The following is a 14,746-nucleotide window of genomic DNA, read 5'->3' on the forward strand; positions in this document are numbered from 1 at the left end:
AGCAGCCACCCGAGGTGGCAGAGGGCCCATCTCGCTGTCAGCAGGGACAGGGGCCAGCCTCGGATGCTGCGGGAAGGAGCAGGTCAAACGCCTTACTTACAATGTTGGGGTGGGAGAGGCGCAGCAGGACTCCGATCTCCGTCCGCACAATCTTTTTGTCCACCTGCAAGGCAGCGAGAAGGAGGAAGTGAAGGATACCAGCCTGAGGATGACAGCAGCGGAGGCCAGGACTGACCAGTCCCACACCTGGTCTCCCTGTCAATTTTCTCTCCTTTCAGTCCGGCAGGAAACAAAGCCTCGGAGCTTCAGTGCCCTTGTGCCCCTGCACATTTCCGGGGGATGAAACCCTGCCCATGTCCAACCTCAAGGCCTGTTCTCACTGGTAGTGGTTAATGAGACAGATGTCCAACAGGCTAACCATGGGCACGGGGCTCCTCCACTGACCACAGTCGGCAGGCAGAGGAGGCTCCTTCTGACACTGCTGTCGGTTTGTTTGTGTGAAGGAAGTCAGGAGCCGACAGTACATTCTGGAAGTGGTCGGTGTGTGTTTATTTGAAAGGCAGACGAGAGGGAGAGACAGATCTTTAAATCTGCTGGTTCACTCCCCAGATGCCTGCACAGCAGCTGGGCCAGGCTGACGCCAGGAGCCAGAAACCAGAGCTCCACTGGTGTCCGATGAGAGGGGTACTTTAGGCCATCACCCACTGCCCCCCAGCTGCACGAGGCAGGAAGTGGGAACAGGAATGGATCCCAGGTGCTCTGACACGCTGGACGGCACCATACCTGCCCTTGCTGACTGCACTTCACCTTGGTTCCCTCCAAACTCCATCAGTACCATGCCTGAGTCCTTCCTGTCCAGGACTGACCAACAAACCATTAACCAGTAATTACTGCTGTCCAGCAACTCTTGCCTCCAAAGTCCACATGCACAACTTGACTTTCCTGGCAACCCCTGTGTACCCTTCCAACCAGCAACTCTTTCAATGCAGGGGAAAAGTGGGGCTTTGCTGGTGGCTGTCAACTGACCAGGGAGCATGGCACCCGAGGCCTAGGCATGCCCTGCACCGCAGCAGTGGCGCTGCCCACTGTCTGCAGGTTCCTAGTAACAGAACGAACACCACTCTGCTGAACCGTGTACAGACATTGTGTGTGTAGACCACAGTGACAGCTGCCACATTAGGATCCACGGCACACATACAGCAGGAGCAGTGTGAGCAGTGTGGGGGGGGCAGTGTGAGCAGCGTGAGCAGTGTGTGTATGGGTGGGGGGCAGCGTGAGCAGTGTGTGTGGGGGGGGCAGTGTGAGCAGCGTGAGCAGTGTGTGTGTGGGGGCAGTGTGAGCAGCAGGAGCAGTGTGTGTATGGGGGGCAGTGTGAGCAGTGTGGGGGGGCAGTGTGAGCAGTGTGTTGGGGGGGCAGTGTGAGCAGCGTGAGCAGTGTGGGGGGGCAGTGTGAGCAGCGTGAGCAGTGTGTGTATGGGTGGGAGGCAGTGTGAGCAGCAGGAGCAGTGTGTGTATGGGTGGGGGGCAGCTCAGCTGTTGCGCAAAAGGCAGTCCGGTGCACACAGCAGGAGGTATCTACGGGGAGACACATGGCTGACACGCTGCTGACCGCACAAGGTTCCCCAGAGTCCTGCCCACCTTCTACGAGTACCTTCTGAAGCTGGTGGAGACCCCAGGCCTCCAGACCTGCCCTTCCTCTTGGGTGAACAAAGACCTCCTAGTGGACACGTCTAGACCTGCCACTGCTGCCTGTTGCTCTAAGCCATTTAAGGACACAGGTGTTCCTGAACTGGAGCTGGTGGCGTCAGAATGTACACGTTTAGGGCTTATGTCTCACAGGCTCCCACTCCTGATCCCTTGTATTGCTGACTAAGGTACCGTTTCGATAGATGGCAGGGTTTCTCATATATTCATGTTACACCGAGGACATTCTCACACAAATGGAACTTGGAACGGATGAACATTCTCCATGTGCTCATGCAACACAGGACGGCAGGTCTCTGGAGTGAACCTACATCAACTCCCACAACGCTCTGAATGGCCAGACTGCACCAAGACCAGCGCAGCCATCCCTGAGCTCCGTTATCCCTGAATTCAGAATCGGTATTTCCTTGGTGGCATTCTGAGGTGGCTGTTTCCCCCGGCACATACGCGTCAGGGTTTCTCATCTCCAAATGTGACCCCAGAGCGCCCACAGCTGCCTGAGCGAAGATGCATTTTATCCAGAAACTTTAAACAAATCACAGCAAAGTGCATGCCAAAGTGGACATCAGGCTGTCTTCCATGAAGCCAGTTAACAGCACCACACTCCTCATTAACTATTTCTAACTGAGGTCAACACTGTGGCATAGAAGGCTCAGCCACAATCTAGAGTCCCAGTATCCTATATGTGTTCCTGTACCAGTCACTCTGGGAAAAACAGAGGGAGAAGGCCCACATGCCTGGCACCTTCCATCCACAGGGAGACCCGGAAGCGCCTGGCACCTTCCATCCCAGGGAGACCCGGAAGCGCCTGGCACCTGCCATCCCAGGGAGACTCGGAAGCGCCTGGCACCTTCCATCCACAGGGAGACCCGGAAGCGCCTGGCACCTTCCATCCCAGGGAGACCAGGAAGCGTCTGGCTTCTGGGTTCTTATTAACCCAGCCCTTGGCATAGTGTTCATCTGGGGGTAAACCAGCAGAGGAGAGTCTGTCAAATAAATAATATAAATATTTTCTTTTAAAATAAGTAAATACCTTTTATTTTTGAAAGCATAATAGCTTTCATGAAAACACCCACCTGCAAAGGCCACAGCTTTATTATTACCATTTTTCAAACTGAGATTGAAACGATTTCTATATTTGAACCTCTGTTACAGGAATTATGTGTGGTTATGCAAGTCCTTGACAGTTTTATAAGTATGAAGGGCTCCTAATGGCAGAAAAGGTGAAAGCCACTGCTGAGGGCAATGCCGCCTTATCATCTGAAAACAGTGAAAAAAGGAAACAAATAAATCAACAGCTGGTGCTGACAACTTTTGTGGAAGAAAAGAATGTGGATCCAGGACCCAGCGTAGGCTGACAAGGGACTCAGGGGACCTGGACATCAAGTCCCACTGACCGGGATGGGAGACTCGGAGGACCTAGGCACCAATCCCCCCCGACCCGGGATGGGGGACTCGGGGGACCTGGGCATCAAGTCCCACTGACCGGGATGGGAGACTCGGAAGACCTAGGCACCAATCCCCCCCCACCGACCCGGGATGGGGGACTCGGGGGACCTGGGCATCAAGTCCCACTGACTGGAATGGCGCAGTGAATGGTGAGACCCAGATTGTGAGTCCTGGCAGTGCCAACCACAGAACCTGGCACAGCACAGAAGTGAGAGGGACGCGGCTTTAGGAGTGGCTGGGAAACAAGGCACACATCAAACCAACTGCTTCCTGGGCAGTTGTCCCCACAGGAGGGACAACTTGGAGGGCACCTGGGGCTGGGTCCCAACAGCCAGCTCCTCTCTGCCTGCCCAGGGCACCTCTGGTTCTGCAACAAGGAGTTCCTCTCCTCCCCTACTGCCTTCTGCATTGCCCAGAGCCCCAATGGCCCATGCCACATGCTCATCAGCACTGCTCACCAGAAAGCCACTGGCATACCAGCCTTCGGTGTCTGAACAGCATCACCACACTTCACACCTGCCTGGCAGGCCCTGGGAACCCCGAGTCACACCTCGGGCCTCCAGAAAACACCTCAAAGGAACATAGCTTGTCTCTGCCAGTAATTACAACGCTAACAGCCTATTTCGCTAAAGAGAGGACTGACTGGCAGCTGAAGACTGAGGACGATGGCTGTGCAGAAAGGTGGAGTCACACAGGGCAGGCAGGTCCAGCTCCTGTACTGCAAGGGGGAACACGAGGGGTGGTCGTATCGCCCTGGCTCCAGGCACTGCCCTGGGTGGCAGCGCTTTGGGGAAGCCCAGGGAGAGAAGGAAGGAGAAGCATTCACCTCCCCAGGAACCTCCTTCTGCTGCTGGGAGCACCTGGGATGCCCATGTCTGCTCAGGGCAGCTGGGACTCCACTCAGGTCCCAAAGTAGCTCAAAGTGCCAGCAAGGTCAGGTGGTTACTTGCATGACATGGCCTGGGTTGTGTGGCCATCCCTGCTTGGGCACAGGTGGGCAGAAGGGCTCTGGGGAGGCCCCGGTGCACTCTCCCTCCAGTGGACATTGTCCCTCCGGTATCTGAGAGTCATGGGTCCCATGCACGCAGTGGTCTCTGCTGGAGCCAGGCGGGGACAGCCACCCCCAAACAGCTTAGCCCTGACGCTGTTCTGCAGTCCTAGACAACACTGACAATCCAGAGCCCCCCTGTGCACTTTCTAATTTATTAATATCTATTTATAAAAGGGTTACAGAGAGAAATGGAGAGAATAAGATCCCACATTCAGTGATTTGCTCCTTAGATGCCCAATGGCCAGGGCTTCTTCCAGGTTTCCCATGTAGGGGCAGGGGCCATCTTCTGCTGCATCCCCGGGCACATTAGCAGGGAGTTGGATGGGAAGTGGAGCAGCTGGAACATGAACAGGTGCCTCACAGGGATCACAGGTGGCAGTTGTACCCAGTACAGCGGCATGGCACCCCCCTCCAATACACTTTCAATAGGAAATACACACTTCACAAGGAAAAATAGAGCAAGATGAACCAGCCCGGGTTCAGCACTCCAGGGGGCTAGATATGCCTTCCTAGAGTGCCTCGTCCTGCTGTCTGTCCTGAGGGAGTGGGGAAGCAGAGGACGGGAACTCTGAGACTGAAGTCACCTGAGTGGGCTCCACCACCGGCCAGGAATGGGCCAAGGCAGAGCCCTGGTTACACCCACAGTACATGTACAGAGGGGATTATGAAGGGAGCAAGGGCTGAAGCCTTAGAAAGCAACAGTAGCTTCTGCTTGGTGGGGAGATGGTTGGCTCAAGGGGTGAGCGGGCAGGAGGGGGAAATGGGGATGGGATAGTGCCTTCCACCAGCTCCAGCCGCCTGGCCACCCAGGACTGCCCTGAGTAGGGCTCCTGACAAGTGAGGGTTCTCCCCCACCACAAGAGGCGGCACTGGCTCCTGTTATCACATGCTGGCACAGCACTTTCTGCACACATGGCTCATTCAGCCTTGTATACTCTCCACCTCCTATCTCTGCACTCCTTCTCTGGTTTGCATGCCATCTGGATGCCATGATACGGAGTGCAGAACTAGGATCCCCCAATCCACTACAAAAGCAGAGGGGACACAATCGTCATGGACGAGCCACCGAGCGCCTACAAGCTTTACAGCGGCTCCTTCCCACATGCTGCCTGCTTCTGGACCATGTCTAGTTCGTGCTGGCATCAACACGCCTGCTGGGAAGTCCTGGTGCCTGAGGGACTGTGAAACACAGGATGGCAGACCCACTCCACCAGGATCCAAAGCCAGGAACTGCCTTTGCCCATGAAGATGTCTACCACGGGACACACGTGGATGCTGAGTTCTTCCCAGAAGGGGCTGCAGCCTTCCAGCCCACATATTCTCTCCAGATCTGATCACCACCTTGCGTTCCTTCTCCAACAGAGCCTGGACATGGCCCCGCCACGTCGCTCACAACCTGCTTCTGTCCCAGGAGTTGCTGCACCCCGGCGGCTGGTGTAGGAGAGGAGTCCTTGCCCACCACTGCTACATCCACACTGCTTCCTGTCTCCCCTACCTCTCTCTGTAAACTCCCAGCTTCTCTGGCGACCCCTCCCAGGAGCACTCACCTTCCTGCCCCTCACACAGTGCACACTGCAGACTGCAGCCTGTGCATTTATGCCCACCTTAGCCGTCAGTCTAGTCATCACTTCAGCAGCTCCACCCACATGAGGTGCTAGTCTCTCACCTCCCCACCCAGCCTGAGGCCTCCATGCCAGTCACACCACCTTGATGGAATCACTGTTTCAAACACCTCACACTCATTTCTGCCTCTCTCCTGTCCACCTCTTACTTGCTGAGGTCTGTGGTCCATGGCAACAGGCACCACATTGCAGAGGCCGCTGGCCCCTCCACCGTCCTCACAGATCAAGCTCTACCTGACGTTACATCCCACTCTTCTCCAGACCTGAACTGAAGAGGCTGGAAGAAATCATACAACCACACAGGCTGGTCCCACTTCACTCACAACCCCCAGCCCTTGGGGTCCCTCGGACTGCCTAGCCATGAGCATCTGAACTTTCTTATGCAAGTGGAGGAAGAACAAGAGCAAATAGGCAAAGTCGAGAGGTACAGAGTTCTTCAGGAGCTGCCAGGCCCCAGTCCACAGCCCTCAACCCCTTCTGCCTGCTGCATCAGCTGCCAGGCCCTGACCACGGTGCTGAAACCACTGTCTGCTTACTCCCTGCTTTCCCTTGCTGTGCTGTCAGGCCCTGTCCGTGGTGCTGAACCCCACCCCTTCATCCCTTCTTCCTCCAGTTCCCAGTCACCTCTAAGACAACAGGACCCAACCCAGACATTCCCATGTTCCCTTTGACAGCCCCCTGTCAAGAATGGTCTGCTGACTGCAGTGTGAGTTTGGGCTGAATGGAGAGGATGAAGGGATAGCTGCACAGAGTGAACGCCCAAAGGTGGGGCAAGGCAGGCTCTGAACACGAGGAGGTGGTACAGAAGAGGTGCAGTGTAACAGGAACAAACCCCTCATTCTGTATCTGACACTGACCAAAGCACAAAGCCAGTCATGGTGATCAGCATAAGATGGTATTGAGAAAGCATTTCACTACTTAAAGCTGGTGTTGAAGTGGCAAGCCTCGTGTCTTTCAACTGTTCCATTACTCACTGCCTCCTCCGCCCCACCCCCTGCTATCTTGTGAAAAACACCAGGAGAACCGGAACAGAGCAGCAGAGCCCTCCCAGGGAGCGAGGAGCCACTGGTTGGCACACGAGTAACTGGGCAGACAGAGACCCCCAGGCCAGGACCCTGGGCTTCCATAGGTCAGAGCACTCCAGGGCAGGCAGCACCTCCACGCAGTGACCCCCCTCCTTCCTTCCCTTATTCTTAATTACCAACTCGGCTGCCTGACCACTGACACCACACATTCTTCCCACTGGGGACAGAGACACAAGCCAGAGGGGGCTTGCACACAAGCCACAGCTCACAGCAGACTCACTGGTAGCAGGTTTGGCTCAGCAGTGGAAGGCAGAAGGGGAAGCGGCCTGGCATTCAGGGTTGAAAACCTCCCTGGCCACAGCACAGCTTCTGCCCTCCATCTCTAGCTCTCTCCCGTGGAGACTGGTGGTGTTTGAGCACTACAGCCCTAGAAGCCCTCCTCTGTCAGCCCACCCCACCCTCTGCTGACATAGCCCCTTTCTGTGCTGCCTGCACTGTTCCCCGTTTCTCATCTGAGGGAAAGATAAAATCAGCCAAGTGCCGCCCTCTGGGGCTCCGAGCTACCGCTGAGACTGCAGCAGCAGCTGTGGCCCTTCGAGCTCATCTCCTCATGCCTTCTTGCCTTTGCCACCACGGCCTCTGTACACAGCAGCCACAGTACAGCCTTACTCGGGATCCCATCATTCCCCAATCTAGAGGCCTTGGCTGTCAGGCCCATGTGCTCAGGACAAACATACTGTCCACCTTGGGCCACCAGGCCCTGTGGGTCTGACACCTCCCCTCAAGGCCTCTGCATACTGTCCACCTTGGGCCACCAGGCCCTGAGGGTCTGACACCTGCCCTCGGAAGGCCTCAGCTGCAGGAGCAAGTGTCAAGGCTTCTCCCCTGGGACCTCTTTCCTCCAGGGCTCTGGAGAGGCCTCTCCCAGCTGCCCTGTCCAAAGTAGCTACACACATGGACACACATCTATCAATGTGTACACACATGCACACACGTGAATCACAGCATCCCATGTCCTTCTCAACATTTACAGACATCCACACCTTTAATCACCACTATATCATCTGCTTCTCCCACCAGAACGCTGTGACAGAGTGGTTCTCATTTGTGTTCTACGCACTGCACGTTCTTGTGCCTGGTTCATAACCATCCATGGTAAAGTGGACTCCACTTCCTAAGTGACTTTCGGTCACTTTCTGGGGTTAAAGCAGTGCTTTGCAGCATGCTTTTAAAATGAGCAAGAAGCCATGAAAACACAACACTGCAGTTTTTTGTTCGTATTTTAGCCAACAGTGACGCATGTGTACAATTCCCAACCGGACTGAGGTGCCCAAAGTGATCCACTAAGAAAGCGTCAGCATAGCACTGTCAAAATTTTACAAAAAAGAACCCATAATTCCATGACAAGAAGTGAAGTCGGGTGAAGCCTCCTAGATTCTCCAATAAGGCTCGAGTCATCAGAGAGGAAATAAAATACATACATACACACATTATTAAAATACAGTAGTCAAAATGTTGAAACTGCGAGCTATAAAAACAGAGTGGGAACACACCCCCACTGTGACACAGCTGATCAATAGCATTTGGGGTTCATTTTCTCTCAGCTTTTCAAATTATGCACATGTCTTCTTTTTAACATTTATTTAAGAGGCAGAGTTACAGAAACAGGAACTCACACAGAGATCTTCGCTATACTAACCCATTCCTCAAAAGACCACAACATTTGGGGCCACGTTAAGCCGAGGCCAGGAGCACTGAACTCCACCTTGGCCTCCTGAGTGAATGTTGGGGACCTAAGCACTTGGGCCACCCTTGCTGTGTTTACAGGTGCAGCTGCAGGAACTGGATCAGAAGTGAAACAGCCAGGAGTTGAACTGGGATGCCACACTGCATACGGGAGCTTGACCCTCTGTGCCAAAAGGCCAGCCCGAACCCAGGCACATGTCATTCCATGATCCCAACCAGGGACTGTCATTCCACGACCCCAACCAGGGACGTGTCATTCCACGACCCCAACCAGGGACGTGTCATTCCATGACCCCAACCAGGGACGTGTCATTCCACGACCCGTACCAGGCACATGTCATTCCATGACCCCAACCAGGGACGTGTCATTCCATGACCCCAACCAGGGACGTGTCATTCCACGACCCCAACCAGGGACGTGTCATTCCACGACCCCAACCAGGGACGTGTCATTCCATGACCCCAACCAGGGACGTGTCATTCCACGACCCCAACCAGGGACGTGTCATTCCACGACCCGTACCAGGCACATGTCATTCCACGACCCGTACCAGGGACGTGTCATTCCATGACCCCAACCAGGGACGTGTCATTCCACGACCCCAACCAGGGACGTGTCATTCCATGACCCCAACCAGGGACGTGTCATTCCATGACCCCAACCAGGGACGTGTCATTCCACGACTCCAACCAGGCACATGTCATTCCACGACCCCAACCAGGGACGTGTCATTCCATGACCTCTACCAGGGACACATCATTCCATGACCCCAACCAGGGACGTGTCATTCCACGACCCGTACATGTCATTCCATGATCCCAGAAACGTGTCATTCCACATTTATGAAAATGCACTCTAACTGCACTTTCACGGTTTTACAGGCACCTATGGACAGAGTATGATGCAGCTTTAGGCCCACCACCAATGCTGGTTCCTGGCCTGGGCCTGGCACCCTGGGGCCTACACATTGTCACCGACACTCAATGCTGTGTGGGCTATTGGTCAGAACCCTGGCTCGGCTGTCAAGGCTGAGTGTCAAGTGGAACCTCTGAGTGTCAAGTGGACAGCTGAGTGGCTCAGCTGTCAGTGGGAACCCAGGCTTGGCTGTCAGTCAGAACCCCCAGCTCAGCTGTCAGCTGGAACCCCGGCTCAGCTGTCAGTGGGAACCCCGGCTCAGCTGTCAGTGGGAACCCTGGCTTGGCTGTCAGTCAGAACCCCCAGCTCAGCTGTCAGCTGGAATCCCAGCTCAGCTGTCAGTCAGAGCCCCCAGCTCAGCTGTCAGTCAGAGCCCCCAGCTCAGCTGTCAGTCGGAACCCCAGCCTAGCTGTCAGCAGCCCTCTCTATCTGGACAAGGACTACTTCTGTTTCACACACTGATCTGCAGGGGAGGGGGAAATGAAGCTGCAAGGTGCTCTGGGCCAGCAGTGGCATGTTCCCAGGTTGACACTTGAAGGCAAGGTACACCCTTCCCCACCTCAGGTCCTGAACTCACTCTTGCCACAGAAGGCATCACAAGCGAAGTGTGCTGGATGGAGCAATTCAGAACTAGCAGCATTTGTGAGCGTGGGGAAGAGGACCTTCTAAGCAGACTCGCTGCTCTTCACTTGTCCAAAGGTGGAAGGCAGCATCCCAGCCCTCAACCTTGGCCTCCTACTGGGCGGTCACCAGGGAGGGAGTGCCAGTCTCAACCAATGGCCACCCTCCCCTTCTCGTGTCTCCGGAGAACTGCTGCCCACACCACATCCCAGGCTCATGGTCACATGGGCTGCAACTATCCTCTTCTCTGGAGGAAATGCGACACTCGGCACCTTCCAAGTGGTTTCCAGCCACTTACATGGAGAGACAGTGCTTTGCAGCTTTTAAAATGAGCAAGAAGCCTCAGGAACAGCACACCACAGCTTTCATTTGTATTTTTCTCAGCCAACAGTGACTCAGTTCTACAATTCCCAAACCACTGAGGTGCAGGCAAACTACACTCTCCTTCCCAGAAAACTAAGCAATCAGGTCTTGGCTGAAAACCAACTAATCGCTAGGGGCAGCAAGCTCATGCATCACACAGCCTTAAGCCACAAACCATTACAGCCCAAGGCTCCTTCAACTACAGCACTGAACCGGCAGGATATCCTGAGTGCCCTCAAGGGTGGAGGGTGTTCCTGAGTGCCCTCAGGGCTGGGTGTTGGGGTTGTTCCTGAGTGCCCTCAGGGCTGGGTGTGGGGTTGTTCCTGAGTGCCCTCAGGGCTGGGTGTGGGGTTGTTCCTGAGTGCCCTCAGGGCTGGGTGTGGGGTTGTTCCTGAGTGCCCTCAGGGCTGGGTGTGGGGGGTTGTTCCTGAGTGCCCTCAGGGCTGGGTGTGGGGTTGTTCCTGAGTGCCCTCAGGGCTGGGTGTGGGGTTGTTCCTGAGTGCCCTCAGGGCTGGGTGTGGGGTTGTTCCTGAGTGCCCTCAGGGCTGGGTGTGGGGTTGTTCCTGAGTGCCCTCAGGGCTGGGTGTGTGTGTGTGTGGGGGGGGTTTGTTCCTGAGTGCCCTCAGGGCTGGGGGGGGGGGTTGTTCCTGAGTGCCCTCAGGGCTGGGTGTGGGGTTGTTCCTGAGTGCCCTCAGGGCTGGGTGTGTGTGTGTGGGGGTGTTTGTTCCTGAGTGCCCTCAGGGCTGGGGGGTGTTTGTTCCTGAGTGCCCTCAGGGCTGGGGGGTGTTTGTTCCTGAGTGCCCTCAGGGCTGGGGGGGGTTGTTCCTGAGTGCCCTCAGGGCTGGGTGTGGGGTTGTTCCTGAGTGCCCTCAGGGCTGGGTGTGTGTGTGGGGGGGTGTTTGTTCCTGAGTGCCCTCAGGGCTGGGGGGTGTTTGTTCCTGAGTGCCCTCAGGGCTGGGGGGTGTTTGTTCCTGAGTGCCCTCAGGGCTGGGGGGGGTTGTTCCTGAGTGCCCTCAGGGCTGGGTGTGGGGTTGTTCCTGAGTGCCCTCAGGGCTGGGTGTGGGGTTGTTCCTGAGTGCCCTCAGGGCTGGGTGTGTGTGTGGGGGGGGTGTTTGTTCCTGAGTGCCCTCAGGGCTGGGTGTGGGGGTTGTTCATGCCCTTTCCTTCTATGATGACTCAGGTCTTCAGAGGCACTCACTGGTTAGGGGTATAGCTCAGGGGTAGAGCATTTGACTGCAGAGGTGCTGGTTAACACTGCTCCAGGATGCCCAGCACTTTCTTGGCACAGTGAGCCATGGAGAGCAGGCTTCATAGATGCTCCCTGTGTTACACAGAAGCAAACACCTTGCAGGGAGAAGCACAGCTCTGGGCTGCATGGCTGGACGTGGACAAGAGCAACCCCGGGGAGCTCAGGGACCGAGGCTGTAGGCAGGCAAGTACCCCTGCCAAGGCTTGCTACAGCTGAGGACTACCTGTGGGCCTAGGCGGATGGCACAAATGACCATGCTCCTTCTGTACCCCCAGCCTCCTCATCCCATCTGTCAGTGCCAGCCTGACTCTGCCTCCTGACCCTGTGCTGTCCGGAGCTTTCTCCTGGCCCAGCTCTCTGGCAGATTCCTGGTCTCCTGCCATGACAGGGCTGAGGCTCCTGCCTGTTACTTCCTGGAAGGCAAGCACTTGTCACACATTCAGCAGAAATGCCCCGGTACTCCTCCAGGCAGCGGGATGAGCAGTCTCCGAGACAGCCACGGCTCTGACCGGGGCTCTGCTGAGCATGTGCCACTTGATGCAGTGTGTTCTGGGCAATCCGCTCCACTTCATGTGTTCTCAGACCTCAACCAGGCCCAGGTCTGCTGGGTGCTGACTGACTCTCCCTTCCTCACTACCCACACAACCACGGCACGCAAACCAGCAGACAAGATGGGTTGATGGCTGAGGCCAACCGGGTCAGACCACCTGTCCCAATTACCCACATCATGGGATGGGACAATGCATGGATCACAGCTGGTTTTCCATGCTCTCAGAGGCTGGGATCACAGTGACAGCATGCAGGTCTCCCCAGATAGGTTGGGGTTCCTACTCGGCAGGACAGAGGATAAAGGCCTCTGCCACTGGGCCCAAAGCAGGCTTGGTTATTTTTTCTTTCAAGCTTTATTGAAAGAAGACAAATAATCATTTACGCTGAAGGCACACAATGTGGTGTTGTGACACACTGCATGATAGTATCATTCAGGTGCAAGCATGGTGAAGGTGCACCTGCTTTGCACACCCACGTGCATGAGCTGTTGCTGTTACCCGCAACAGCCAAGCCTGTGACCAGCATCTTCCTGCTTTCCTCGCCCGTATTTATGGTTACTTTAGCTAGGCACCCCTAAAGTGACAGAGGGTCATATGGGCTGGGAATCCCTCTACAGTGTCACAGTCCACTCTGCTGGGAACCTGCAGCTGTCTTTGAACGAGCCGGAGCTGACAAGGCTGAGGAGCCCTGACGTGTGGCATCGACAGTGCTCCTCCTGGACTGGGCGGGTTCCCTGGGACTCCAGCAGCACTCCCACTGTGATCAACTGAGCCTTCAATGTCAACTAGGGCAGCACCAAGGACTCCCAAGCAGCTGTTTGGACTCTTAGCACTAAGCTGGGCCATCACACAAGAGAACGTGTTCCCTGCCTGGAAAGCCTGCAGCACGGGCACGTGGGATAAGAAGCACACTAGGTCAAGAAATGTACAACTGGAAGTGGGTATTAACTGTCCCAAGAACCACACAACGCCATCTTAAGGACTCTTCCTGTGCCCTGGGCGAGGAGGTTAGCACTGACAGCTGAGTCCACAAACGGCTCACAATGGCACTGTCCAGAGCCCAGCTGGCCGGATGGCAGGCGGAGGCTCTACACACAGAAGGGTTCAGGGAGTCACGCCGAACAAGACGTCCGAGGGATGCTCAGCTGGTCTTAGGACATCTGAGCCTGGCCTCTCCAAAACCCATCAAGAAGCTTTGTGTTCAAGACTGAGCTAAACCCATGAAACATTTTCGGAGGTGCAGACCTAAAAACAGAGCTTGACACTGAGATTTCTGGAGTCATGAAACAGGCAAGCAGGACACACAGGAAACCCTGAGAGAGGTCAGGATGCAAGACAGCAGCCCTCGCCGCACGCAAGGGTACCTCGCGGGATGTGTCAGGAACGGCCCAGTCACATGCGGGCCATGCGGTGTGTGTGCTCTCTGCTAGCTGAGAGGAGGACTGAAGGCCAAAGTGACACCGAAACTTTGCTACAACTACGGGGATCCTGAATACTTGGAAAAAGCCGGGACTGGCTGGGGAGAGGACCTGCGCTGCTCCACAGTCAGAAGCAGAGAGGAGCCATGGAGATGCCACCCTGCCCTCGGCATTTAAGGCATCACGGGTCCAAGCAGGAAACTTGTTCATGAAGCAACACACTGAGTCGCTGATGACAGACAGACATGCTCAGCAATGATCGCAGACTCCCCAAAGCCCAGGTAAAGCCATCACATTCAACAGACGTGCACAGACACAAGTGGGGGCTACACCCTGCCGAGCTTTGAATTGAGACAATGAAAGCAGTGGGAACACACAAGACACACTGCGACTGTGATCAACTACTGTGTGGGCACGTTCCAGCTAACGGCGCTAGTGTGGTCACCTGTTCCCCTAGTGCCGCAACACACGACAGATATGATCCCCCTTCAACCACCACTGCACCGGGAGCCGGCCGCTCCTGAGCCCATTCCACACACTCAGAGGCAAAGACTGATGGGTGGTAGCAGCAGGAGGGACCCTAAATACAGCCAGCCTGGCCTTGGAGCCCGGCCACTCTCCAGACGGGTCAGAAACCAGATTCTGGATTTCTGCAGATGCTACTTGTCACACTTGAACTGGGCAGGGGTGGCGGGAAGGGGAAGGCAGGAATGGGCAGGCAGAATCTTCCCCAACTGCTCAGAACATGATCCTTGCTTGCTGGGCTACAGTGTCACCCCCATTTGGGACCCAGGGGTCACAGTGTTACCCTGAGGTGGGACCCAGGGGCTGCAGTGTCACCCCAAAGCAGGACTCAGGGGCTGGCTTCCGGGACAGCAGCTGCATGTGCACCACGTGTCCCCAAGAGCCCATACTCCACTCCACACAGCCAGTTCGGTCCTGGCTGAAGAATCTGCACCTCCAAAGTGCAGCTGTGCCAACAGTGCCACTTGTCCAATCTCTTCTTGTGCGCAGTTTTCTGTTCAGTACCTTCA

General features: G+C 55.7%; 1 protein-coding gene across 2 annotated transcripts in view; it reads right to left on the reverse strand.

Moving 5' to 3' along the window:
• The window catches only part of CAMK4 (calcium/calmodulin dependent protein kinase IV), an 89,368-nt gene that overhangs the window by 39,947 nt on the left and 34,675 nt on the right, over positions 1-14,746 (reverse strand). For both annotated transcript variants that reach the window (XM_040973390.1, XM_040973380.1), the window contains exon 3: positions 101-163. In XM_040973390.1, the coding sequence (XP_040829324.1) occupies positions 101-163 (63 nt within the window). The remainder of the gene's footprint in view (positions 1-100; positions 164-14,746) is intronic.

The sequence above is a fragment of the Ochotona curzoniae genome, unplaced genomic scaffold (assembly GCF_017591425.1).
Source record: "Ochotona curzoniae isolate NIBS_2020 unplaced genomic scaffold, NIBS_Ocur_1.0 contig_1, whole genome shotgun sequence".
NCBI classification, from domain to species: Eukaryota; Metazoa; Chordata; class Mammalia; order Lagomorpha; family Ochotonidae; genus Ochotona; species Ochotona curzoniae.